We start from the raw sequence: 27233 nt of genomic DNA, 5'->3' as shown, positions 1-27233 counted from the left end.
TTCCTGTTTTGCTCCAAGTGCTGTTAAAATTTGAAAGGGTTTACGAAAAATTGAATTTTTTAAATATTTTTCAGCGACTTCTGGGGTTACAAACGATTTTGTGCTCCCAGTGTCTATTAGTACTTTAAGATTATGCTCAGGAAATACAATGTACGGCAATTCACTTTCGTTATTTATCAGATTTAAAAGTTCAACTTGAGTAATTATGGATTTTCCGAGGCTTTGTTCTCTAAAAAATTATTCTCATTTGTTAATTCAACTTCCTCGGTATCGCCAATATTATGCAGCTCCTCAGCTTTTGTGGTTGACTTGAAAATGTATTATTGAAGCGTCTTTGATTTCCAAAATTTGTTAGTCTAAAAGTATTTTGACTAGTGGTACTCATTGGAGTTGGGGCTTGAAATCTTTGATTTGGATTTGATTTAAAGACATTACTACTTCTGTTATTTGTAAAAATATTAGTTCCTCTGTTATTATTTGAAAAAGAGGTTGATGCTGATGGTTGTCTTGTTGTTTGTTGAAATTGTGTGAAGTTTGTTATAGGTGGGGCTTGAATCTCTGTCGAGGTTCATTGAATGTAAAGGATCTGTTCGTTTGAGGAAATTTTTGTTGAAAGTTAAGATTTGGTCTTGGATTACGATTATTTTGAAAATTTGGCTTCGTTTGCCTAGATTGTGAAGAATTATTTTCATTTAAATAAATTTGAAAATCGTTAGTTAAAATACTTAGTGCAGAATTTAAATCTTTAGGGTGTTTAGTTCGCATGAAGGTGCCAAGTGGTTCTTTTAGACCACGTAATAATACTCATAGGGCTAAATTTCTAAAATAGTTTGATAAAATTAATAATTCTTGGTCATTAGAACGTGTAGTAATTAAAGATATTTGTAAATTCAAAAGATGTTGGACTTTATTGAAGAATTCAAAGGGAGTTTCATTATTTTGCTTTAACTCTGACATTTCTATACTAAGAGTATAAATATCTCATTTATCAGCGTATGTATTTAGCAAGGCATCTTTAAGATCTTGCCAGGTTCTAACTACACATGCTGAAATGTTAATAGCAGCTTCACCTTTTACTTTTGCTAATATGCTAGACATTAGGTATTCATTCTGAAAATCATCTGAGTCAACTGTATTATAAAATTTATTAATCAATTTTTCACAGATTTCCACGAATCTAGGAAGTAATGTATTTTCTCCGTGGAAATCTGGAATCATGTCAAGATATTCCTTTTTTAATTGTGGGATTGCCATTTTTATTTTATTTTTTGAGTAAAAATTTAAATTAAAAGTACGATTATTTATTAAGGATGAATTAGAACAAAAATTATCTTTAATAGGGAGTTTTGAGTCAGAATCTGAGTCTGATAAATCAGAATTTATTAGAATTTTAGGCTCTCTATACGACATAAGCACTTACCAGAGAAGAATTGTCCACTCCATGTAAGCTGGTTCACTCAGAAGGTTTGACTAGGCAGGTATCGTCGATATTCACTCGAAAAGTCCACTTAACACGATTCGTGTTATAAAGGGCTACTCAATCCATCCACAGGAATATAACACTTCCGAATTAAGGTCAATAAATCGTTGAAACGAACCGAATTTATATTCGTTAAACCCGTTTGACCATCCTACTGACTGCGCCATTTAAATTTGGGAATGCCAAAAGTCCTTTTTTAAAAAAGAATTTATTAGAGCTAAAACGACTAATTACAATAAAATCAGATTCTAAACTGAATAAAATATTAGTTAAAATAAAACATATACATTTGCAATTATACAATTCACAATATTACGAAACAGAGCGTCAGCACTCCTAAGTTCAATGTCTTTGACAATGTCAGCACTCCTAAGTCCATATATATATATATATATATATATATATATATATATATATATATATATATATATATATATATTTATATATATATATATATTTATATATATATATATATATATATTTATATATATATATATATATATATATATATATATATATATATATATATATATATATATATATACAGTAGAACCTCGATTAACCGAGGTAATTGGGACCGAGAGAACCTCGGATACGACAAAACTCGGATAATACGGAACGTAATCTAAATATAATACAATATAAAGACGATTGTTAGGTTAACATAAAAATTGGGACAAACACACATTGTTTTGGTATAAAACGCATTTAATAATACATAACCTTAAAACAGTTGAATCTCAAATATACTACATGTGAATCAATTATCATTTTTAACAAGGATGTCTTTGATTGTTTTTTGAGCAAGGTTATTGCTTCTTCTGCTGGCTGCCTTGTTACGCCAGCGCCGCAGCCATAATAAATCATTAGTTATAGCATAATCTTGCTGCTCAATACAGGCCAGTGCTGCCTCGATAGAGCGTAGGCCATCAGTGTGAGAGATCCGATCACTGGGCTCATCACATTCCTCACTGTAAAAATAATTTAGCTTTTCGTGCTTTCAACAGTTTATCAAGTGTATAAAATAAGTTTTGGTTTGTGAATTTAAAGTTTAATGAAGTGTAAAATGTGTACAATAACTCTGTAAAAAATGTTCGACAGGTTAAACAACATCTTTCAGTGTGATGAGTTTTAGAGCATTAGTGACACTTCGACCTTCCTCTAATTTCTCCAGTATCATTTTTAGCAGTATCTTTTTGTAATTTCGTTTAACAGTTTGAAGTACACCTTGATCAAGCGGCTGGATAACGGAAGTAACATTAGGTGGTAAAAATATGGCTCTAATACCATTGCTCACTAGTTCATCATCATCTGGATGAGATCGAGCGTTGTCAAGAACAAGAATGGCCTTGGAAGGAAGATTTTTTTCTTCAGGAAAGCTTCAACAATCGGAACAAAATCATCAAAAAACCAATTTTTCAAAATATACGAGTCCAACCATGCGTTTTCCTGATTCCTATATATGCTGGGGAAGGTGTCCACATTAGTGTTTTTGAAAGCACGTGGCTTTTTTGGCTTACCAATTACGACTGGTTTTAATTTCAAACTTCCTGCAAAATTAGCACATGCTAGAACTGTAACTCGATCTTTACATTTCTTATAACCAGGAGCTGATGTTTTCTGCCGACTAGCTGAGGTTTTACTCAGCAACATTCTGAAATTCAGGCCTGTTTCGTCACAGTTACAGTCTTGATCTGATGTAAGGCCCTCATTCAAAATCAATTTAGAAATTTTTTCTTGAAAAATAGGCACTTCAGTTACATTTGCTGAAAGTTTTTTCTTAGATATATTAAGTTGTCGAATTCCACATAGGTTCTTCCATCGCATTAATCACCCAGAACTAGCAGTAAAGGGTTCATCACCATCGCCGAACCTTTTTTGAAAAGCTACCGCTTTTGCCTGTAAAATAGGTCCGCTCATTGAACTGCCCTTACTTCTCATTTCCGAAAACCATATGAATAATGCCTCACAAGTTTTTTCATATTCACACTTCTTTAAAGTTTTTCGCTCTGGATTGCAATCACTATTTAGGCTCTGAGCGCCCCATTTTTCTAACTCTGCCCTTTTCCTCCTCCAGTCACCTACGGTAACCTCACCAACACCCAAATAAGTAGCTACACTTTTTATTGATTCGCCCTTGTCAAGACGACGAATTGCGTTTAGTTTTATGTCTAAGGACACAACGACACGCTTGCGCTTAGCACACATTGTACTTATTACACACACGCTATTAACAGTAGTAAAACAGATCACTGATCTACAAAAACGCTTTTGAAAGAGTAAACAAAGCACTGCCCCACTGCCACTGCTACGTACAGTAAAACAAGATGGCGTCTTGTGGGAGACGCAATATATATATATATATATATATATATATATATATATATATATATATATATATATATATATATATATGTATATATATAATTTACCCATCTATACACAAAGTTCTATAAATATATTTTACTATTCATTTAACTCTTAAACGGGCAAGGAAAGAAATTAAAAAATAAATAGATTTTAATGTATGTTTGGTATACATTTATTTAAAAATATATAAAAACATTTTTTTCTTAAAATATACACTGAAAAAAAGTTACGAGGTGTATCTTACAAGATACATTGCCCAATAAATCACTTCCTATGATAAAGAGCAAAACAGTTCCTAGTTTGTTTTCCAGACACCAAGCACAAACTCGCTTTACACTTTTCACATTAAACTATAGTTTGACCGTCAGTACACAATTTATATCTTTCTTTGTCAATAAACCCTGGAAAGTGACCTACGTTGTGAAAGCGAACGTTATCTGTTAGACGAGGAGCTACAGGAAATTTTATTTTTTTTTGTGATTGGCGATCCGAACTTGAGCATCGAGAGTTTCTTACGTTTTTTGAAATAATCAGAGATCTTCCAATATTTCCATGAAATTCTTTTAAGTTTTCGTGCCTTTTTCCCAAAGCTTCCATATCTCTTCGATAAAGCAACCAAGCATTATTCACCGCGATATCTTTGAGCTGGCTGAAAATGCAACGATACCCCCTCCTCGATTTGAATGGTGTTTATATAGTGATATAAGCATATCAGACAGATCAACACCGCCCATGTGAGTATTATATTGCCTCACTATTGGGGACACTCGTCGTCAACTTTTTTTTTATGTTCTTTACTGTACCGTTTTACTTGATGCACTGGGCTGTGGGAAATGTATGAGCTAGCCAAAGTGACACATTTAGGATCAGCCCACTTGACTACCGCTATAATATTTTTATTGTCAACTTTGTAGTCAAAACTTCCGTGGCCTTCTTTGACAAGTGCTTTTTCTGAATCTAGTATACAACCTCTTAGTCTGTTGCTGCGAATAGTGCCAAGACTTGTCAATCGTTTCTCTTTTTTCAGGTATTCTATTAGTTCTAAAGAACAGAAAAAGTTGTCGAAATAAACCACACATTCATTTGGATTTAAGATGGTTCTAGACAACTGTATAACTGTTTTGGCCCCGAGTCCCAAGGACTCCTCATAACTGGAAAATTGTGTTTTTGTAAATGTGCTTGAACCTGTATATACCAAAAAGTCATAAACAATATCTGACACTTCAGCGTGAACAAATATTTTTACACCCCATTTTTTTGGTTTTTTAGGCATATCTTGATTTAGGTTACCTGCCTTGGTCATCATTTCATCAACAGAAAACAATGTCTCTTGTTCCAATGATAAACATTTTTTACGGACTTTTTCCAGTATAGGCCGTATTTTAAATAACCTGTCACCGTTCGCATCGATGTTGTTATCTTGAAAGTGTATGAGTCGTCTAAGCTTCTTTAATCTCTTTACAGGCATAACTTCAGCGATCATTTCATATCAAGTTTCAAGACTCCAATAATCTTCAAAAGCAGGCATTTTTACCACACCCACTAGTATTTCCATGCCAACAAAACATTCGATTTCCAATGGGGTCGTGTTGATGGATACACCTGTTGGTAATGTAGAGTATAGATTAGTTGATTTGATGTATAGTCAAACAAATGGTCATCAAAAAATCGATGAAAATACATCAATGGTGTAAATTCTTCATCGGGTGCATAGGATGAACGTTCTGTTGGAAATTTAGTATGTTGAAAGTCGAGTTTTTTAACATTTAAAATTCTCATATCTCTTTTTCGCAGTTTTCGATCGTGATGGCTGGTCGTCTCCTGATTCTGAGTCACTGAAAGACGCTACTGGTAGGTTAGAAGTGTGGTTGTCATAGTCTGGATCAGAGTCGTCTTCATAATTACTATAAATGTTCTCACTGTCTGATGACTCTCCTATATCATATATATATATATATATATATATATATATATATATATATATATATATATATATATGGATTATCATGAGAAATCACTGATATCACCCTCGTATTCTGTCGACCATAGAAACTGGTAGTTGGTATCTGAAATTACGAAAACAAAAAAAACCAAAGTTTTGTCTAGATTTGATTTGATAGACTTTGATCTAAATTTGAATTTCCTACAATTTTATAATTTTTATACCACCGTACAATTTTAGAATTAATATTTGCATCAATAATTTAAAACAATATAATTTTTGACAATACGCCAAAAGATACTTGAATGGACAATGTGAACTACAGGATACATACAAAAGACAAGTGTCATATCATAAGAAGAATACACATTTTTCACTTCACAGTAAACCTATTATATTGCCATTATTGTTTACTAATATGTTATTAACAAAATAAAGCAAATTCACAAAGAACAAAGAAATATAATTAATATTTGTCTTACCTCATCAATAGACTGCTTGTTCGCCATGTTGCAACTACAATAACTCGAACCTACACTTGAATACAAGCTTGTTTCTCATGCGCATGTTGCTTTCACTTATAAAGAATGAATGTATCTTCCAGTATAGTACATTGCCCGGCTCGCTCTCAGCTGCACAGAATTTGCGTTATAAATTATCTATGACAACGTATCTCAGTGTATACAGCGGCCGTTTAAGGGTTAAAAAGAATTTAAAACTCGCGTAATCATAATATCAGTGAACTTGACCGAGATATTCATTAATCAACAATTTTATTTTGCTTTTTTATTAGCCTACTAAGTTTTTAATTCGTATCTATGTATTTATATGTTAAATTGTATGGAGACTAAAAGATTAAAGGATATAAACGCAAAAACTTACGCATTGTCTATTCTCATCCATCTATGGGGTGGTGGTTTCTGGATACCTGGTGTCCAATTTCAGCAATTCCGTAGATCTGGCGATTTCCGTTCGGATTTGTCGTTTGAATTGCTTTATTCATCGTCTATACACCATCCACGCTACAAATAGAAGGGCTAAAGCGAACGCTGATATTCCCAACACCTCCGGAATCGATATATTTTCTCTACCTTGTCCCTTACTAGTTGTGCTGCCTCCACTGTTGCTTGCTTAGTTTATAAATATCTGTTCTTATTTTTCCTTATTCTGTGGCCTTAAAGACTGGCAGGGTCGTAATCTGAGGTTCGTCTCTGAAACTAGAACTCGACGGGATTTTTATTCACCAAGAAAAACACAGCTATTTTTATTTGTACTTTAATACGATATGTAACATAACCCCAGTCAGCAATTAATTCTGAATACATTTCTATTTCCTTTGAAAAGCGATACGCTTTTTATATCATACAACCAGGTCAGTTTACAAATAGTTTATATACAATTATAACGCGTGAGTGTGTCATATTTAGAACTTATAAAATTACTAATGTAAACTGACGTGTGTCATACTGACCCACTTACGACCCTCACAACGAAAGTAAACATTTAAATTCAAATTATGTTATGAGTTACTAATTAATTTAAGGGGTTTGTTACCCTGACGCTACACAATTCTCCTGGTTCCATAACATGAGACTATGTACGTATTATACAGGTCGACCGATCAATGAATTGTTTCATGTAGCTACCAACCAAAAAGGCATTCCAGCAGTTTGTTAACATGACGATAGCCAACGCTTGAAAACAGGCAAATCACACAAAGAGAAGATTCGTGGATTTTTTTCGTTACTATTTTTTTTTCTATCACTAATTAATTTTAAATCGATTTCTAATTATTACCGTTAGCTAATTACAATGGGCCGATTTACGTCCTTTCTCTAGGAATATCAAACGATTACTTACACCTTTGTTTTTGGTTCTTCTTCTCTGTTAAGAGCCTTTTATTTCCTGAGATTTTTTCTGATCCAAACATATTTGTTAACATGTTGAGACCAAAACATAATGTGGCCAGTGAACATAAAATATGAGTGAAGTAGGTGAGAAACTGGTGACAATATTTAAGAAATTTTGTAATATGAAATGTGTATTTTATAAATAAAGAGTATACAAATTTTTTTCGTTAATAAAAGTTATATTTTGTTTTTCTATTAAGTATGCCATATTTATTACCTTTAATAAATCATTCTTTCATAAATATTTTCTTTACAAAATAGTTTTCATGTTTCACATCTGCCAGGTTTTTATACACATAGGTACAATGTTTTGTATATGCGTATGTGTTTGTACATACAACTTATCTACTAATCAATATTTGCTCTTGTTTAAATCGTAATATTAGTTTTTTTTAATGGTAAATGCATATAATAAATCACAAAACTAAGGATTAAGTTAAATATATCGGTAAATATAATAACTATGTGTTCGATTTATAATGAATTCTTTACATTTATTAGATTTTTAATGAATATTGTCATATCTTTACAGTATATATATATATATATATATATATATATATATATATATATATATATATATATATATATATATATATAGTGTAACGAAATAGCCCATCTCCGATACGTCATAATTCTTAGAAGGACGAATCTAGAAAACGTAAGAATCGGCATGTCAATACCGCCCGTATTCGATGGTTCTTTCGAAGAGACAATTAGAGGTGGGACAACGCCAGAATATTCTCGAACCTAGTAACTGTAGTATATATACAAGTAACGATGATTAAGTTTTTAGTTGATAATAGAGTACCGAACTGTAAAGTTATAAATAAATATATGTATATAAATTCGAACCGCTCGTTTTAATTAATCACGCTACAGTGGTGTCAGGTGTGGGGTAAAAGAAATAAATTCAGCAGTGACTTTTGAAAAAGACTTTTGAACTTTTGAAAAGTATTGTTCGTCGGGAACATCCGCGTAGTTCGGTAGTGATCTTTGTACGAAAAGAACATTTAAAAAGTACGTGTGTGCCTGACAAAGATGCTGCTAGTAGAACTTTCAGTAAAACAGTTGCGTGAGCAACTAGAAGAACGCGATGAAGACTGCAGTAGGTCCAAGAAGACACTCCAAGAACGACTGAAGACTGTTCTCAACAAGAATGGAGAAGACCCAGAGACATTCCAGTTCCAGTCAGCAGAAGAAGCAGTTTTAACTAAAATAATTGATGGGAAATTCGAGAATGTTTCCAAAAGATTCGATGAAACGTCTCAAATGATAGAAGAATCTTCTAAAAAAAATGATGATAAATTCGAGACTGTTTCCAAAAGATTCGATGAAACGTCTCAAATGATTGAAGAATCTTCTCGAAAGAATGATGAAAGATTCAATGAAACGTCTCAAACTATTAAAGAAATAGCTATACAAAACGACGAGAAATTCGAAAATATGTCTAGAAGATTCGACGAAGTATGTAATCAAAACAATGACAAATTTGAAGAAGTCACAAGAACATTCGATAAAGTAGAAGAGAAGATCAAACAGTTAGAGAGCATGATAACTAATACAAAAGTGCTACCACCAGTTAACACAATAGCCTTAGATCCGGTAGTGAAAGAAGAATCATCTAGAGACGAAACGACACATAATATGAGATTAAAATTGCCACCATTTGATGGAAAGTCTTCTTGGTCCATATACCTTAGACAATTCGAAGCTATTGCGACAGCCAATCATTGGACAGAACAAGAAAAAGCTGTTTCCTTGACTGCTGCTTTACGAGGTGATGCTGCAGATATCCTAAGATCGATTCCTAAGGGTCAAGAAAAATGTTACCAGACCTTGTTCACCCGACTAGACAAACGTTATGGAGATGCCCATCTACAACAAGTCTACAAGGCGCAACTAAGAAGTAGAGTTCAACGAGCAAGTGAAAATTTGCAAGAGTTTGAAGCAGATGTTGCTCGTATAGTGCGGTTGGCTTATCCGGAGGTACCAGACAATATTTTAGAAGAGATTGCTGTAGATACCTTCGTCAATGGGTTAAAAGAAAGTGAATTACAGAAAGCTTTACGACTAGCAAGACCGAAAGTTCTAGATGAAGCGCTCGCTATTGCCTTGGAACATGAAACAGCTAGTCAAACTTCACGGAGTCATCGAGTAAGAACCATTGAAGAAGGCGACGAACCAAACGATGAACGTCTGGAAGAAATGGTACGAAAAGTAGTTCGTAACACGATGCCGAAGAGACGCGAGCCCAGATGTTGGAATTGCGGTGACGTAGGTCATATTCGCCGTAATTGCAAGAAAATGATACAACAGTCGGAAAACTAGAACCGGTCGACAACAAGGGGCAACTGCCGACCTCGAGAAACACAGCCCCCATAGTAACTGTGAACATTACGTCCTACTATAGCTTGTACATAGAGGGTCGTATCAATAATAAATGTAGATCGTTTTTGGTAGATCCAGGTGCAACGAGAACTATTGCACGGCCAGAAGTAGTACGAGGCCATCTTAAATTATTGCCTGCAACAGTAAAGCTTAGAACAGCAACTGGTGAGATAATTAATACATATGGCGAGGCTAATATGTCAGTATCCATTGGCCAGACCACAGTGAAACATACAGTATTAATTGCAGAGATCTCCGATGAGTTCATATTGGGGATGGATTTACTAAGGAAAGTTGGGGCTGTATTGAATGTCAAAGATGGAGTTCTCGAGATCAGTGGTGAAGAGTTGCCGTTTCATGAAGACAAAGAAGATGTTATCAGCTTAATAACTACTTGTGACGTAACAATACCCGGTAATAGTGAGAAAATTTTGATGACCAGACCTGATGGTTACTGCCGAGAGGGAAGTTTAAGGATGGTAGAAGATGTGAGTAATGCCGAGTTCCTAACGGCAAAAGCTTTGGTGAGAATTCGAGATGTCGTTCCTGTAAGAGTTATGAATTTAAAGGGAACTGCTATTAAGTTAAGTAAAAGAACTTTGATCGGACAGTGTGTTCCCGTGGCTTCGATTTGTTCCATGAATACTAATGAGAAATCGTCGAAATCTAAGTATCCAAAGGAGCTTGTTGAGACGACGATTAAAACGTGCCAAGATCTTGATGATGAACGAACTAAAAAAGTGAAGTCTATGCTGATAGAATTTCAAGATGTTTTTGCCATGGATAAGAAGGATAATGGCAAAACAAGCATAGTAAAGCATAAAATTAATACCGGAGACGCTCAGCCAATCAGACAACCTAGACGACTTCCATTTGCGAAAAGAGATGAAGCCGAAGACATCATCAAAGATATGAACAAACAAGGGGTAATCGAACCATCAAACAGTCCATGGACATCACCAGTAGTCCTAGTAAAGAAGAAAGATGGTTCAACATGTTTTTGTATTGACTACCGACAGCTCAATGCAGTAACTAAAAAAGATAGTTATCCTTTGCCCAGAATAGACGATACTTTGGATACACTTTCTGGTTCTCGTTGGTTCTCCACACTCGATCTGAAAAGTGGATATTGGCAAGTAGATATGGAGCCAGCCGATCGTGAAAAAACCGCATTCTCGATAGGATCAGGGCTTTGGCAGTTCACAGTTATGCCCTTTGGTTTATGTAATGCCCCAGCCACATTTGAAAGATTAATGGATGCAGTTTTAAGAGGTCTAACATGGAAAACATGCCTGGTTTATTTGGATGATGTAATTGTAGTTGGAGGATCCTTCGATGAACATGCCAATAATCTAACAGAAGTCTTTCAACGATTACGGGCAGCGAATCTGAAGTTGAGTCCGAAGAAATGTCACTTGTTTCGACGAGAAGTGAAGTACTTGGGACATATTGTAGCAAGTAATGGTGTAACAGCTGATCCTGAAAAACTTGCAGCAATTAAGGATTGGCCAGTACCAAGAGATAAACACGAAATTAGAAGTTTTCTTGGCCTATGTACATATTACCGACGTTTTGTCAAAGGGTTTGCCAACATCTCCAAGCCATTAACAAAGTTGACAGAAGAAGGCAAAGAATATACATGGAGCGAAGAGTGTCAAAGAGCTTTCGAACACTTACAAATGGCTCTGATCAGCGCACCGATTTTAAGCTACCCTAGACAGGCAGGAAAATTTGTGTTGGACACCGATGCAAGCAACAGTGCAATAGGAGCTGTTCTTTCCCAAATCCAAGATGGGCAGGAGAAAGTCATCGCTTACTTTAGCAAAGTCTTGTCAAAACCAGAAAGAAACTATTGCGTTACCAGGAGAGAATTGCTAGGCGTAGTGAAGGCTTGTGAGCATTTCCATAAATACTTGTATGGCAGAAAGTTTCTTCTTCGCACGGATCACGCTGCTCTAAAATGGCTCCTACAATTTCGTAATCCAGAAGGCCAGATGGCAAGATGGTTAGAACGATTACAAGAATATGATTACGAGATCGAACACAGGGCTGGCAGAGTTCATTCAAATGCTGATGCCCTTTCGAGACGGCCGTGCAGTGCAAATTGTAATCACTGTCTTAAATTAGAAGAACGACTTTGCCCCGTGAGACGAACCACCGTCATTAATGAGCAATGGCAGCCTCAACAGCTACAAGACGCTCAAGCAGATGATCCATGTATAAAAAGAGTATTGGATTGGATGCGTCGAAGTGAAAGACCTTCTTGGCAAGACATTAGTGCATGTAGTCCAGAAGTCAAGTGTTACTGGAGCCAATGGAATTGCCTAGTGCTGAAAGATGATCTTCTGTATAGAACCTTTGAGAACGATGATGGTACAGAAACTAAGCTTCAGTTAATTGTACCTAAAAGTAAAGTGTCAGAAGTATTGCGTCGGTTGCATGACGGTGCATCAGGTGGACACTTTGGTATCACGAAGACTCTGCAAAAGGTTCGAGAACGGTTCTATTGGGTGAACTGTAAAGATGATGTAAGAAGATGGTGCCGGAAATGTGAACTGTGTGCAACCAGTAATGGTCCAGCTGGTAAAAAGAGGGCACCCATGATACAGTACAATGTTGGTAGTCCTATGGAAAGAGTAGCAATCGACATTGCAGGTCCACTTCCAGAGACAAATGATGGAAATAAATATATCCTGGTAGCCATGGATTATTTTACGAAATGGACCGAGGCTTATGCGATACCAAATCAAGAAGCTGCTACCGTTGCAGAGGTACTTGTTAAAGAATTCTTTAGCCAATTTGGTGTTCCCTTGGAGATTTACTCCGACCAAGGGCGAAACTTCGAGTCAACTCTTTTCCAAAACGTTTGTAAATTGATTGGTGTCAATAAGACCAGAACGACACCCCTGCATCCTCAATCAGATGGAATGGTCGAGAGAATGAACCGAACAATGGGTAAACACCTGTCCAAAGTTGTATCAGAACATCAAAGACATTGGGACCAGCCTATTCATTTATTCCTAATGGCCTACCGCTCGGCCGTGAATGAAACTACAGGCCAGACTCCAACCTGCCTGATGCTAGGTCGTGAAGTTCGTTTGCCCTGCGACCTAGAGTTTGGCTGCAGACCTTCCGAAGAACATGTTGTAAGCGAAGATTATGTCGACCGCCTGAAGTTAAGAATGAACAACATTCATGAACTTGCCCGACAACACATCCAGATAGCCAGTGACAGAATGAAAGATCAATATGATTCTCGATGCAAGAGTGAAAGCTATGAAGTAAGTGATCTTGTTTGGCTTTATAATCCACAACGTCGCCGAGGCTTGTCTCCCAAACTGCAAAGACAATGGGAAGGTCCATATAAAATTAAAAAGAAAATAAATGACGTAATATACCGAATTAAGAAGTTACCGAAAGGTAAACCAAAAGTAGTTCACATAAATCGTCTTGCACCATATACTGGCTCAAATGAAACAGAAGAAGCACGAACCCTTCAACATGAGATCAAAGATGACCGGCGACCAAGCTTTAATGAATTCATGTCAAATTACGCAGAGAGAAAGAGTGCTGGATTGAGCGTGACCACAGAAGTTCAGCAGGATCTTTTTAGTGTTCCGCATAACGTCTCTCTAGCCCACTGTGTTGCCCAAGATCTTGAGATGACTAAAGGAATCTCATCCGTATTTTATAAGAAATTCGGTCGTTTGGACGAGTTAAAAAAACAGCAACCTTAAGTTGGAAGAGTACTGAGATTAGAAGATGGTTCTCGATCTTTGCTATATATGGTGACCAGGAAGTCGTATACAGACAGGGCAAGCTACGAGGATATATGGCGTGCTCTAACTAATTTGAAGAAAATTGTGTGCAATTACGACATTAAGAATTTGGCCTTACCCAAGATAGGCCATGCACTAGATAATCTGGACTGGAAGATTGTCAGAAGCATGCTTGAAGTGATCTTCCGAGAAACCGGCGTACGAATTACTGTGTGTTGCATTAACCCGATGAGATCGTATCCTTCAAAGTCAGTAGACTGTTATTTCTTTCTAAAGGGTTTATGCAGAGCTGGAGAGTCCTGTAGATTCCGCCATCCTGAGCCTACATATATAGATTTGCTGATCGGGACGATCAGATTTAAGAGGGGAATAGTGTAACGAAATAGCCCATCTCCGATACGTCATAATTCTTAGAAGGACGAATCTAGAAAACGTAAGAATCGGCATGTCAATACCGCCCGTATTCGATGGTTCTTTCGAAGAGACAATTAGAGGTGGGACAACGCCAGAATATTCTCGAACCTAGTAACTGTAGTATATATACAAGTAACGATGATTAAGTTTTTAGTTGATAATAGAGTACCGAACTGTAAAGTTATAAATAAATATATGTATATAAATTCGAACCGCTCGTTTTAATTAATCACGCTACAATATATATATATATATATATATATATATATATATATATATATATATATATATATATAACAACAGTTTATATATAATACTAATCAACTAAGGTATTAAACATTGTAGAATAACTTCAACTTTGCTTTTTTTAATTTTATAAATATAGATAGTATTTTATGAACCCTTTCATAGAAAGAACCTTCTAAATAATGTTTATTTTGTTATTAATGAATGTTTAATATCCTTAAATCTCATAAAAATAATTCCTATGGTTCTATATATATTTAAGAAATAAATTTTAAGAGCTTTATTGCCTATTCTTAATAAATTTAAATTTTCAGATGGTATTGCAAGAGCTAGTGCTGCATGTTTTAACGAATTAAGGAATGCTGTTTTTGCAAAAGTTGCTCAACATTCTATTAGAAAAATTGCTAAAAATGTATTCATTCACTTACATAATCTAGACCTAACATTTCATTTACAAAGACAAACAGGTAAATATATATAACGAATGCTCCAAATATTTTCACTCAAATATGTTCTGTACACTGTATAAACAAATATCAAAACTTAATACATCATATATTTTGTCATTTAATGTGAAGTCAATTTATTTTAAGGCGCCCTTTCCAAAACTATCGATAGAGGTTCAAGAGGAATAAATTTTGTATTATCAGCCATGGTTTTTAATGTAGTTCCAACAATTTTCGAATTGGTCTTAGTTTCATCTATACTTGGAATAAAATGTGGTGCTATGTTTGCAGGTAATATTGTTAATACAAACTAATAGTTAATGTTGCTAGCTATTTTTAACACTGTCCTAAGAAGAATTATTTCAGAAAGAGGCTTATTAATTTTTGAAACCTATTACCTATATAACCAAAAACTTACAAAACAAAAACATACACTTTGTTTCTGCATCTTTTCAATCCCCTATCTTTTCTCAACTGTTGGTGTGAGGTGTTATACAAAATTAATAAAACATCGATTAATTTTAGGAATTTCTTTGGGGTGTGTTGGTGTTTATGCTATGTATACATTGTCAGTGACACAGTGGAGGACAAAGTTCAGGGTTTACATGAACAAAGCTGAAAATGAAGCTGGAAATAAAGCCATAGATTCCTTAATTAATTATGAAACTGTTAAGGTAAATTTTGTATTTTGGAAACTCCATATTCAGTATTCCATAGCAAACTGTATGGACAATATTGTTATTTTTTATGTATTTCAATAAATAATTTTTAGTATTTCAACAATGAAAAGTATGAAGCTGAACGATACGATTTTGCATTACAAAAATATGAATCTGCCAGTTTGAAGACAGCTTCTAGTTTAGCACTGTTAAATTTTGGACAAAATACCATCTTCAGCGCCGCTCTTAGTGGGATTATGATTCTAACAGCTAATGAAATTGTTAAAGGTACATCATATATTTAGAATTTTCTTATTGTTACTGTTAAACATGAGTTTATTACTGAAAAAATGGAAACATTCTCTTTTAGAGAAAAATATATAGAATAAGACCTTTTAATCAGTCCTTAAATGAGGTTTTGTACATAAATGGTCTCGCAAAACACTTTTGGCCAAATAATATATCTTTTTTTCTGTCTTTAGGTTATGTATCTATTTAGCCTTTCCATTACCATAAACAATCAACAATTAGTAGTGAAAGAATATATTGTAATAATGTAATAGTTAATAACTGCTTACTCTTCTCTTTCTTCTCTACCCAATTACGTACACATATGTTTTCGATGTTTTCGCATCTATATAGAAGGTAAATAGAATTTTAACTTCATTGTAGACCTAATAACGACCATAATTAAAAAAAAAACGTGGACACTAGAGAGTGTTTACGTCTACATGATGAGGGTTTTTTTATTATGGAGGAATAAGAGTATATAGCTATTTATGTGTTTATTCACTTTATTTTTTAAACGTTTTACATATTTATATTCTGTTTATACAAGGCTATTTTGAGAAAAAAATATGAATACATACAATTTTAAATAAGTGATGGATTCGATCGTTACTTGATGGAAAACAAAAGTTTTCAGTGTTTTATCGTTATACACAATTTTATTTATATCTTATTGGTCACACCCCACCTTAGCCTTATACAACAGAGCCTGGCCCTATACACAAGTCCCCCTTCTTGTGAAACTATACACACACATTTGCCCCATTCTTTTTTCTTTTATTTGATCCTCTCTCTGAGACTCTATGTTGCTTCCATTTTTGTTTAACATAGAGATCTCAACTGTGTACTTGAATTTTTTTTTCGCTAAGAACAAGTTCCGAGCACAGAGTTGAAGAGGTGGGTGATTTTTGGTCGGTAGGTAGACGGCGCATGGTGCATGCTTGGACATGACTTCCCTGAGGAGGGGTAGGGACTCAAAGGGAAGGTCAGTATACTCATTACAGGATTATGGAACCCTGTACAGCTTGTATAGATCTAGTTAATGGGTACTAGGGATTGCAATCCAGCAGCATTTTCAGTCCACCTGGATTTTTGCCAGATTGGCCTGAATCCAGCTGGATCCAGCGCGGATCCAGCTAAATGTGGAATCAAAATAAAAACACGATTTTAATGTTTTTTTGTTCATTTATTACTTAAGCATTTTAATACAAACTAATAAAATAAAAACTCAAAATAAAAATTATCTTAGATGTATATAATCAAATAAGGACGTATAATCAGTCGCAATTCGCAATCAATCTGACCTCTCTTTTACTTAAAATGGCTAGAGCAAATGCCACAATTATCATGAGATTAAAAAAAACTCGTACTCAGTATGCCGTGAAAGTGAAACATAGGGCTTTGCTTGTGTCGGCTGAGAATTGTCACGAATGAAATTTTATCCAAATGAACTTATCTGTTGTAAGAGTAGTTCATTTGAAGAAAATTTCATTGATGGCAATTTTGAGCTGACACAAGTTAAGTAATATGTTTTTCTTTCATGAATTACTGAGGACGAGTTTTTTTTTTTAATATCATGATAAAAATCAGTTTGTATTCTAAATTTCTAAACAGCAGAAACATTAATTATTTAGATTTTTTTGAAGTGAGACCCTAAAAAACATATTTTATCTATCGTCTTATCGCATAACTTACTTCGCACAGATCTCCACATATATCCGGTTGCGGAGAAAGCAGTTTCGGCCTCTACGCTGGTCGGTGTTAAGGTCATCAAATGGTAATAAACCATGGACAAATGATCGCCTTTCACTCCTTCTGTCTCATAAACGGTCATTTCCTTTTTCAAAATCTCGTAATCTTTTTGAGAACCAGTTTTTTTTTTGTATAAAAGTTTTCTCTCTCTCGTTTCAGTTCAATCTCAAGTTCTTGTACTAAAGTAAAATTCACGGGCTCCGGATTAGCTGGCATATCTTCTACTTCCATTATGTCCTCTTGCACTGTTTCCACAATCACTTGTTTATTTATACGACTTAACAAATTTTTCATCTCTTGTCGCATTGCATTCTTTTTCGGCATGGGGAAATAACCAGGATTGTTTAGTCCTTCGTCATGCTTTTGTGGATTTTGTAAGTACACTAATGTACGTGTAATTTCAGAGAGGCGCCCTTCCGAGATTCTGTTGCGTAGTGCTTCCGATAGCTCGGCACTAAGGCTAGAGTCCTGGCTATTTAGTTTGTCTAAGACAAATTTCAAGGTTGTGTCGGCCGTTATCAAAGTAGACTCTTCTGTAAAGAGCTTTTACAACCAATTTCACCGGTTGAAGAGTGGCGATAAACTCATTGATAATTGACCAGCAAAGAATTGTATCGCAGAATCAATGTCTATCAACGCTTTATCGATGCAAACTTTTAGGCTGTAGAAACGTTCCAGCATACTGAGCAAACTGTTCCATCTGGTGCGGCAGTCAAGAATCAAACTTAATTCCTTGCCTTTTTCTTCCTTGAGATATTTTTGCAAGAACATGTCGTCTTTGGTAGGTGATTTTTTGAACGTTTTAACAACTTTTCGTATTTTCATGAGTAGATCGTTGTAATATGGAATCAATTCAACAAGACTCGCCGATGTTGGTTCGATTGTTACTGTCAATCCTTCGTTCATCTCTGTCTCCATATCTTCATTTTCGTCTTCATATTCATCAGTGTCGTCTATTGTTGCTTGTTCTACTTCTCTTTGAGGTTTCTTTTTATACAGGACGTCTACTACAGCCAAATAAATTCCATGTGCATAGCACAGTTGTTGATAGCAAGGCTTAGGTTAGATAGTTAGATAGCAAGCATTAGGAGGGGAGTTAGACGAGGATGTGTTCTGTCGCCTCTGCTGTTTAATCTTTACTCCGAGTTTCTATTTAAAGAAGCATTGGAGGATTCCAAGGATGGAGTCAATGTGAATGGCGTAAATATCAACAGTATCAGATACGCCGATGATACAGTGTTAATTGCGGATTCCCACTTAGGCCTACAACGACTCATCGACAAGACCAACTCGACCTGTGAGCAATTTGGTATGAAAATAAACATTAAAAAAACCAAAGTGATGTCAATCCGAAAAAACCAAAACGTACCTCAACCTTGCACAATAAATGGGCACATTTTAGAACAGGTCAGTAGATTTAAGTACCTGGGATGTTGGATCGATAGCATCCTAAATCCTGATCTAGAAATAAGATCGAGAATAGAACAGGCCAGAAAATCTTTCGAAAAAATAAAAAAACTGCTTTGTGATTCTCGAATAAAACTCGAAATTCGACTACGTTTATCAAAATGCTACGTCTGGTCGACTCTCCTATACGCAGTTGAAACGTGGACCCTTAAAACATCAACCGTAAATAAATTGGAGGCCTTTGAAATGTGGATCTACCGGAGAATACTCAAAATTTCATGGACATCGCATACCTCAAACGAAGAAGTGCTGCATAGAATAGGCAAGGAAAGAGAACTTTTTAACACAGTAAAAGTTAGAAAAACATCATACCTAGGCCACATACTGAGAAATAATAAGTACCAATAATAACTTATAGTGAAAGGAAAAATCGAGGGAAAGAGAGGCCTAGGAAGGAAAAGACTATCGTGGCTCAGAAACATCCGACAATGGGCAGGGCTAAATGTTGAACAGCTAATAAGAACAGCTGAAGATAGAGAAGAGTTTAAAATTGTAGTAGCCAACCTCCATTGAGGAGAGGGCACTTTAAGAAGAAGAAGAAGAAGAATTAAGACATATAAAAGTATAGTACTTGAAGTACTCTGAAAAAAGAATTTCAGCCAAAAATATTTATTTTTGTCAATTTTATAGTAATATTTCGCCAACAGCCTTTTTCTTGCGGTGGACATGATATCTAGGTCTAGCTTCATCTGAAATCAAAAAATTAAAAATTTTCTTGTAGTTTGTACCTCTGCCTAGTGAATAAACGAAGAAATTTTCATTAGGTCAAGTCGTTTTTGTTTTATACAAAAAAAAATACTTTGAAAATGGTCAAATTTGAAAAAATGAGTAAAATTTGGGGTCGAAAATATGTTACTTATGTAGAACCTTCAAATTTCGTTTTTTCTTTAATTGCTTTGTGTATTTTCACTAGCCAGAGCTATAAACTACAAGAAAATTTTTGACTTTTTGGTTTCAGATGAAGCTAGACCTAGATATCATGTCCACCGCAAGAAAAAGGGCTGTTGGCGAAAAATTGCTGTGAAATGGGCAAAAATAAATATTTTTGTAAAAGATTGCATTCGCACTGTGATAAGATCGGTGTTGATAGTTAAGAAGGAAGTGTTTACTGTTAACTGGCGGTTCTTATTCAATTAACTTACATAAATCATCAAGTGATGTTCTAATCATAAATTATGCTAAATTATTAGATATTTAGTAAAATTACTTACCACTCAGTTTCCAAACAACACACACGGCAGTACAGCAGATTGAGAGAGGCACTTATTAGGCGTGAAAACACTTTTACTGGCGAGAGCAGAAAGTCAACTAAAAATTAGACAAATAGAAGAGGTCTAAGAGTCAATGGGTAGGCGTAATCGGTGCAGTCGAGAGAGAGGGCGACGCGATGTTGCAGTTCAATCGCACTTGTGGCACGTCCTACCTGCTAGCGCGATAGAATGGCAAGTTGCTGACTCACGGCTTTGAATAAAGAGGCTAAGGAAGACATGAAGTAACTTATTTCGAATTTGACACGTTTGCGGATCCGCGCTGCTGGATTCAGCATGGTTTGCTGGATCCAGCATATAAAAAAAACGCTGGATTGCTGGATGCTCGATCCTGCAATTGCAATCTCTAATGGGTACTGTTTAAATTCAAATATGGTTGTGTAAACTAATCAATACATTTGTCCTCCCTGTATTCCTACGATCCCTATAGTACCGCTCGGGCTCGGGGAATGCATCCCGCTAAACACAAGAGCGTGAGTCGTTAAGAGAGACAGACGCAACTCGACAGTGAAAACCAATGCACTCATATTGAATTCGTTTTCTTCGTTGTTTGCATCTATGAGTAAAAGTTCATTCATATCGCCAGAGCTATCGAAGGAAATATAGTTGGTGTTAATTTAATTATTATTAATTCTCGTAATAATTCATTGTTTGTTTAATTCGCCACATTGGCCTATCTAGCCGGATTTGAACTCATTTGTTGAAAAAATATTTTTGTTATATTTAAATTGGAATGGTTGCTTTCGTCAGGTGTCGTATTTTTTGTCGTTTTGAAGGTTCATAAAAAACCAGGTTAATTGATTTGCGTCTCTTATCGAAAACTATTAAATTCGAGGCTCGAGAATAATTTGAGCATTTAAAGTGGATATTCATGGGAGTTTTTAAAAAGGGATTATAGTCGTTAATCAAATATCAACTCGTTGATTTCGGGATTTTAAAGAACAATCTTGTTAATTTTCGTGGGTATAATATTATTGGAATTTGTTAGAAATTTAAAATGGAAAAACTTGAAGAAAACAATAAGAAACTCAAATTTTTAAGAAAGACATCTATGAATGACATGCAGGTACTTTTCGGTTTAGGTTTTAAAGCTTTAATCGATGTATCCATCCGACCTTTATTTAAAATTAGTAGAAGAGTAGAAGAATTAGATTCAATTCGTGAAGAATTCTTAAAACATCACACAAATATTATTGGTAATATTCTGTCTGTACCAGACGCGGAACTAGGGTTGAAGAAAATGTTCGGGAATTATTTTTGGAACAATTTTATAAAATAAAACTGTTTAGTGCGGAATTATTTGAGCCACAATCTGAAACTCCAGAACCGTTTAGATCGGTAGTAGTTCAACAATCTAACATTCGCTTGCCTAAAATAGAGCTGCCTAAATTTAAGGGTGATTTTAATGAGTTTAGTTCATTGCTTACGATCTAATTGTTAAACGCTACACAAATGTTCGTCGTTGTGCGACCGCGCATTGGGATGCGATCATGGGCGTACAGAAAATCTCTGTAGTTAATTCGAAAAATCTGGCTAAATTAGTAGATATCTTTTTAGAAAATTTAGCCGCATTGAAAACATTAGTTCTTCCAACAGAACATTGGGACTTTATTATGTTTAATTTACTTTTGTCGAAACTAGACGCGGATTCAGTAAAGTTATTTGAGTTAGAAAATAAATCAAATAAAATTCCGTCATATCAAAAATTGTTTTGAGCCGTTTAATAAACTCAGTACATTGTTTATATCTTAAGCAATGTACTGAGTTTATTGAAACTCAGTACATTGCTTACGATAATTTGAATAGTAGCTTAAGTGAATCTAATAAATCGTCGCGGGCCCCAACTTATACGGAGCCAAAGTGTAATTATAAATATTCTAATGAGCCAAGGCATATTCGTAGTTCATTCTTTGTTACAAATTCGTCTTCAATATGCTGTGCCTTATGTAAACAAAGTCATTTTTTAAACCAGTATTCGTTGTTTTTGAAAAAATCTCCAGAAGAAAGATACCAATTTTGTAAAGAATCTTCCTCGTGTTTTAGGTGTCTTAATCAGGCTAATCATTCTGTCAAGTCGTGTCCAAAGGCCTTTAAATGTAGTAAATGTAATAGTCACCTTCATAATAGTTTGTTGCACTTTGATAGAAATCGTTCCAATAGTCAGTCGTCCACAGAAAATACTAATAATCCAGGGGCATCGGGAGTCGAACAAAATTCGCCTGAAATATCACATTGTGCTGCTAGTTTTGTAGGGACGAAAAACGAAACAAAAAAGGAAATCCGTAAAATAGTTTCGAAACACAATTCAGATAACTGCCTTAATCTGAGCCTTCTATAAATTGCAAGGCATAGCCAGACGTTGATAAAGATGTTAATAGAGACATGGGGAATCTAAAATTTGCATTCCACGACATGTCTCCTCAACTAAGCAGAAATCGTTAGCGAATTGGTTTCTTGTACTCATACAGAGTAGATCCGAATAAATAGATCTTTCCTGTCTTAAGACGCAACAATAAAATGGCTTCGAAACGGACGCAATAGCGACATCTGATATTAAATCCGTAAAATAGTTTCGAAACACAATTCAGATAACTGCCTTAATCTGAGCCTTCTATAAATTGCAAGGCATAGCAGATCTCCTGATGGTGAAGTCAATTTTTTGGCTTTTTCATGTTTCATGTTTGGATTTCATGTTTCTAGCTACATCTCCACAATTTCCAAATTATCGAACGTACGTTGGATCTGGCCCGTATATATGGAAGTTTGATTTAAATGAGATGCGCCTTCCAAAAAATCCTGAATTATTTACCGATTATCTCCAAAAAGAGTTGAGGTCTACGCACGTGTCACATGTTTTTCAGAATTCCGAGGGACACTTAGTAACTATAAGCAATAATCAGTATTACGCTACATCTTTCCCCAATTTAAAAATTCAAAAACGTTTTATGTTTCCTTCTATACCTGCGAGAACCAAAATAAATGCCTTGTTTCAAACAAACAGCGGCCAAACGTATTTATTATACAATGATAATTCTTATACTGAATTTAATGAAACTGGAGATGTCTTAAACCGTGGACCAATAAATTATCTTCCCCAGACTACCAGATAAAATAACATCAGCATTCCGCTACACGGATGGGTTTATTTACTTTTTCCAGAACAATACCTATTATATATATATATATATATATATATATATATATATATATATATATATATATATATATATATATATATATATATATATATATATATATATATATATATATATAGCGAATACACATGTAAAGTTGTAGCAGCAGGAACGTTTAGCTGGGAACTTTTTGGAATACCCTGCACTGACGATGGCCTATTAAAACAATTAAAAACTTTGTTAAACAAAATTGTAACAATATACGAATAAAGGTTGCTGTGTTCCTTCTTAGTGGTTGTTTTATTCAAATTCCATTACTCTATGTATGTCAAGCGTCGTCTTGACTGACACATAACTGTCACGTCCTGCGTCGAATGTCACGTGACATTTCACGTTCTAGAAACGAAGATACCTAATAATGCCCTTTCGGCATGCACCGATGCGCGCGGCACATACTGCGTTCAACCCCATTTTTCATCCCTTTCCAACGAGCCTTCATACGTCATCCTACGTTAAGCCGTTTGGCACTTACGACCGGGGGTTGCGATTTAGAGGTTGCGCTCGTGTCCCCATAGCCTATCTACTGACGACCATAGGGATTTTTGTGGGTTGTCAACCAGAGAAGGGAATAGTGGTCAGTTATAACTGTGAACTTGGTTCCTTCGACGTATATGGTCGAAATTTTTCAATGGCGAAAAGGACGGCAAGGCACTCACTTTGTGTGACAGAGAAATTTCGCTCGGCTTTAGTCAGAGATCGACTAGCGTAACATATGACTTGTTCGCTATTATCTAATTGTTGCGTCAAAACAGCTCCAACTCCAGTATCACTGGCGTCGGCTTGAACGACGAAGGGTTTCGAAAAACCTGGTTGAACCAGTACGGGGGCAGATACTAAGGCTTGTTTAATTAAGATAAAAGACATTTCGGCTTCAGGATTCCATGTAATGGCTTGTTTCTTTTCTTTTCCTTTACCCTTTAGGAGATCGTTTATTGGGGAGACAAGAAATTTAAGGGAAGCTTTGAAGAATTCGCATTTATCCACGTTAATGGTAAGGTTTGCGTCCTTTAGCTTTTCTTTAACTTTAGAAAGAAGAGAGATATGTTTTTCAAAGGTAGGGGAACATACTATTATATCGTCAAGATAACAAAAAATGAAGGGTTCGAATTCAGGTCCGAAAATTGCATCGACTAGACGTTGTTGTGTTTGTGCTGAGTTACACAAACCGAAAGGCATAACGGTAAATTGGAATAACCCTCGACCTACTACGACAAAAGCAGTTTTTTCACGAGATGATTTTTCCAAGGGGATTTGCCAGAAAGCTTTCTTAAGATCAATAGACGAGATAAATTTTGCACCTCATAAAAGAGAAAGGATCCTATCGATATTTGGAAGCGGGTAGGTGTCATGTTTAGTGACATCGTTTAAAGTACGACCATCAAAACAAAAACGAAATTCGTCATTTGTCTTCCTAACCAACAAAACGGGTGAACTACAACTGGGTTCTATCACACCTAGCTGGAGCATTGAATCCAGTTCTTTATTTAAGATATTCGACATATATGGAGACATAAGGAAAGGACGTCGCTTGAATGGTTTTGAGTCGCCGGTATCTATTGTCATTTGAATTTTATCTGTGCGACCTATACCTTCAGCGCTGTCGAGAGAAACTGTCGAGTTAACGGATTTATTTATTGGAATCTTATTTTGATTAAGAAAATCGAGACCTTGTTGTCCAGCACACGTAATGGAACAACCGGTATCCAATAGTACAGTAAAATCCTGATTGTAGATATTTACAGATATGAAAGGTCTTTTATCAGTATCTTTAGAGATCACAAGGGGACAGACTTTATTATGAGGAGAAAGACGGTAGAAGTTTCTAACTTCCGTAAGGTAATTTTTCCACTCATTTTCGGTCAAGCGGTAGGAGTCTCGCTGAGGTTGATCTACGGGAGGCTGTGGATCACCACTAGTCGCTCTGTCCGCTGAGGCAGACGATCGGAGAAGTCTCTGTGTGTCCATAATTACTATAACAAACAATAAACACAGGGAAAGGAAGAAATAAGAAAATCAGAAGACGGTTTTCTTTATTTATTAAAATTCGACGCGTCGGGGTCAGTTCGCCAAGGATTTCCCTATACTGAGAGTATATCGACGGTCTTCTCTGGACGACGTGTGCGACCAAGCTATATGGATGGATGCACGCCTCGTGCTTGCACGGAGTTAGCCACTTGTAGTACGTGTTATTTCAGTTTGGATCTCGGAGATAGAGATATCTCGGGGACCGTCTTTAATAACCGTATAAAATGGTATCTAACTCGCTATTCAAGCTTGTTGAGGACGTGCTTGTTGCTAAGCTGATAAGGCAGAGCAGAAAGCGCGAACTAACCTCAAGCACGTCACGTGAGAGGACCTGAGAGGTACCTAAAACAAAAGGGTAAGAATAGGGAAAATAATAGAAGTTAACATAAAATGGTAAATAGGTAAAAATGAAAGTAAATGTGAATGAATGAGAGAGAATAGAAGAAGAAAAGAGAGAATAACGGTAGGTTATCAATAAATATACGCCAATATATGTCATATATAAATATATGTCAATACAATTATGATAAGAAAATAAGCTGTAAGAAAGAATTATAAGGTTAGCAAAACGATAAGCTGTAAGGAAAATGGTAAAGTAAAATATCTGTGGCAACGAAATTGCGACAGGGCAATTACACACACAAATAATGTAGCAAATACAACTATAAACAGTAGTATAGATATAACTCAGAATGCAAAATATCAAATGTAACCTAAAAGGTAATAGATATGGTAAAAACGAGATATACAGTAAATAACACAATGAAATGGAAATGTCCTGTAAGAAAAGCAAAAATATATACCAAATAATATTCCGAAGAATATTATAACTAATACCTGGCAGGAACAGTTGCAGAAGGGAAGTCTAATTCCCTTCCAGTGGTAGGAGTTTAAGAAAAACTAGTAATTTAACCTAGTAAGGTATTCCCCAACCAGAGGTCTTATCTAGTCATCAGACTCAAACCGAATAGGCCTTCCGAAAAGGTGCACCGTCTTTTATCCCATTTTCGTCACCTTGGTGAGTGTTAAAAAGGGGCGTGACCCGTAACTCACCAATTAGAAAATAGGATAAACTCAGGGACCAATCAGAAGGCTAAGAGGTGAGAATGCGCAGATCTGAATGCGTAGTCGTCAGTTTCGAGCTGGTGACGTGGCAGATCTGTCGACATCCCCCCCCCTTTCGAGACCGGCTGGCTGGGGATACTGTTTATTTTATTTTCTCAGGAAAAATACAAGTTTTTAAGTTTATTTACAATTAGTAAGTGTAGTGAAAAAGAAAAAAAAATGAAGAAGCAAAAACCTTCCTGACTTAGAGACAGTGTGGAGTAAGTCTCCTTTATTGTCTTGGTCGAGGAAGGTGTACAAAATACATAAAGTTAAAGAAAGATTGTAAGATACGAATAAGTAACTGTATGAAATTGTCTTTTGGGCGAAAACACGGCACTAGGCTTGGAGGTCTGCCGTCGTTGGCTGGTTCGTCGGCTATGTCTCGCGGTGGCGGTGCTGGTCGGATGTCGTCTACATGGATGAGGCGATCGACGTCTTGGTCCCTGTGCACCTCGTACGTATGGTTTCCAGCTGCTTGTAGAACGGTGTGTGGTC

At 35.7% G+C, this 27233-nt stretch overlaps 1 protein-coding gene across 1 annotated transcript in view; it reads left to right on the top strand.

Moving 5' to 3' along the window:
• The window catches only part of ABCB7 (ATP binding cassette subfamily B member 7), a 150945-nt gene that overhangs the window by 61946 nt on the left and 61766 nt on the right, over nt 1-27233 (top strand). The window contains exons 3-6 of the mRNA XM_072540536.1: nt 14847-14999; nt 15126-15269; nt 15504-15652; nt 15751-15925. Of these exons, the coding sequence (XP_072396637.1) occupies nt 14847-14999; nt 15126-15269; nt 15504-15652; nt 15751-15925 (621 nt within the window). The remainder of the gene's footprint in view (nt 1-14846; nt 15000-15125; nt 15270-15503; nt 15653-15750; nt 15926-27233) is intronic.

Source organism: Diabrotica undecimpunctata, chromosome 8 (genome assembly GCF_040954645.1).
Source record: "Diabrotica undecimpunctata isolate CICGRU chromosome 8, icDiaUnde3, whole genome shotgun sequence".
Taxonomy (NCBI): Eukaryota; Metazoa; Arthropoda; class Insecta; order Coleoptera; family Chrysomelidae; genus Diabrotica; species Diabrotica undecimpunctata.
Note: the sequence above shows the minus strand (reverse complement) of the source record. Positions and strands in the feature narration are given on the sequence as shown.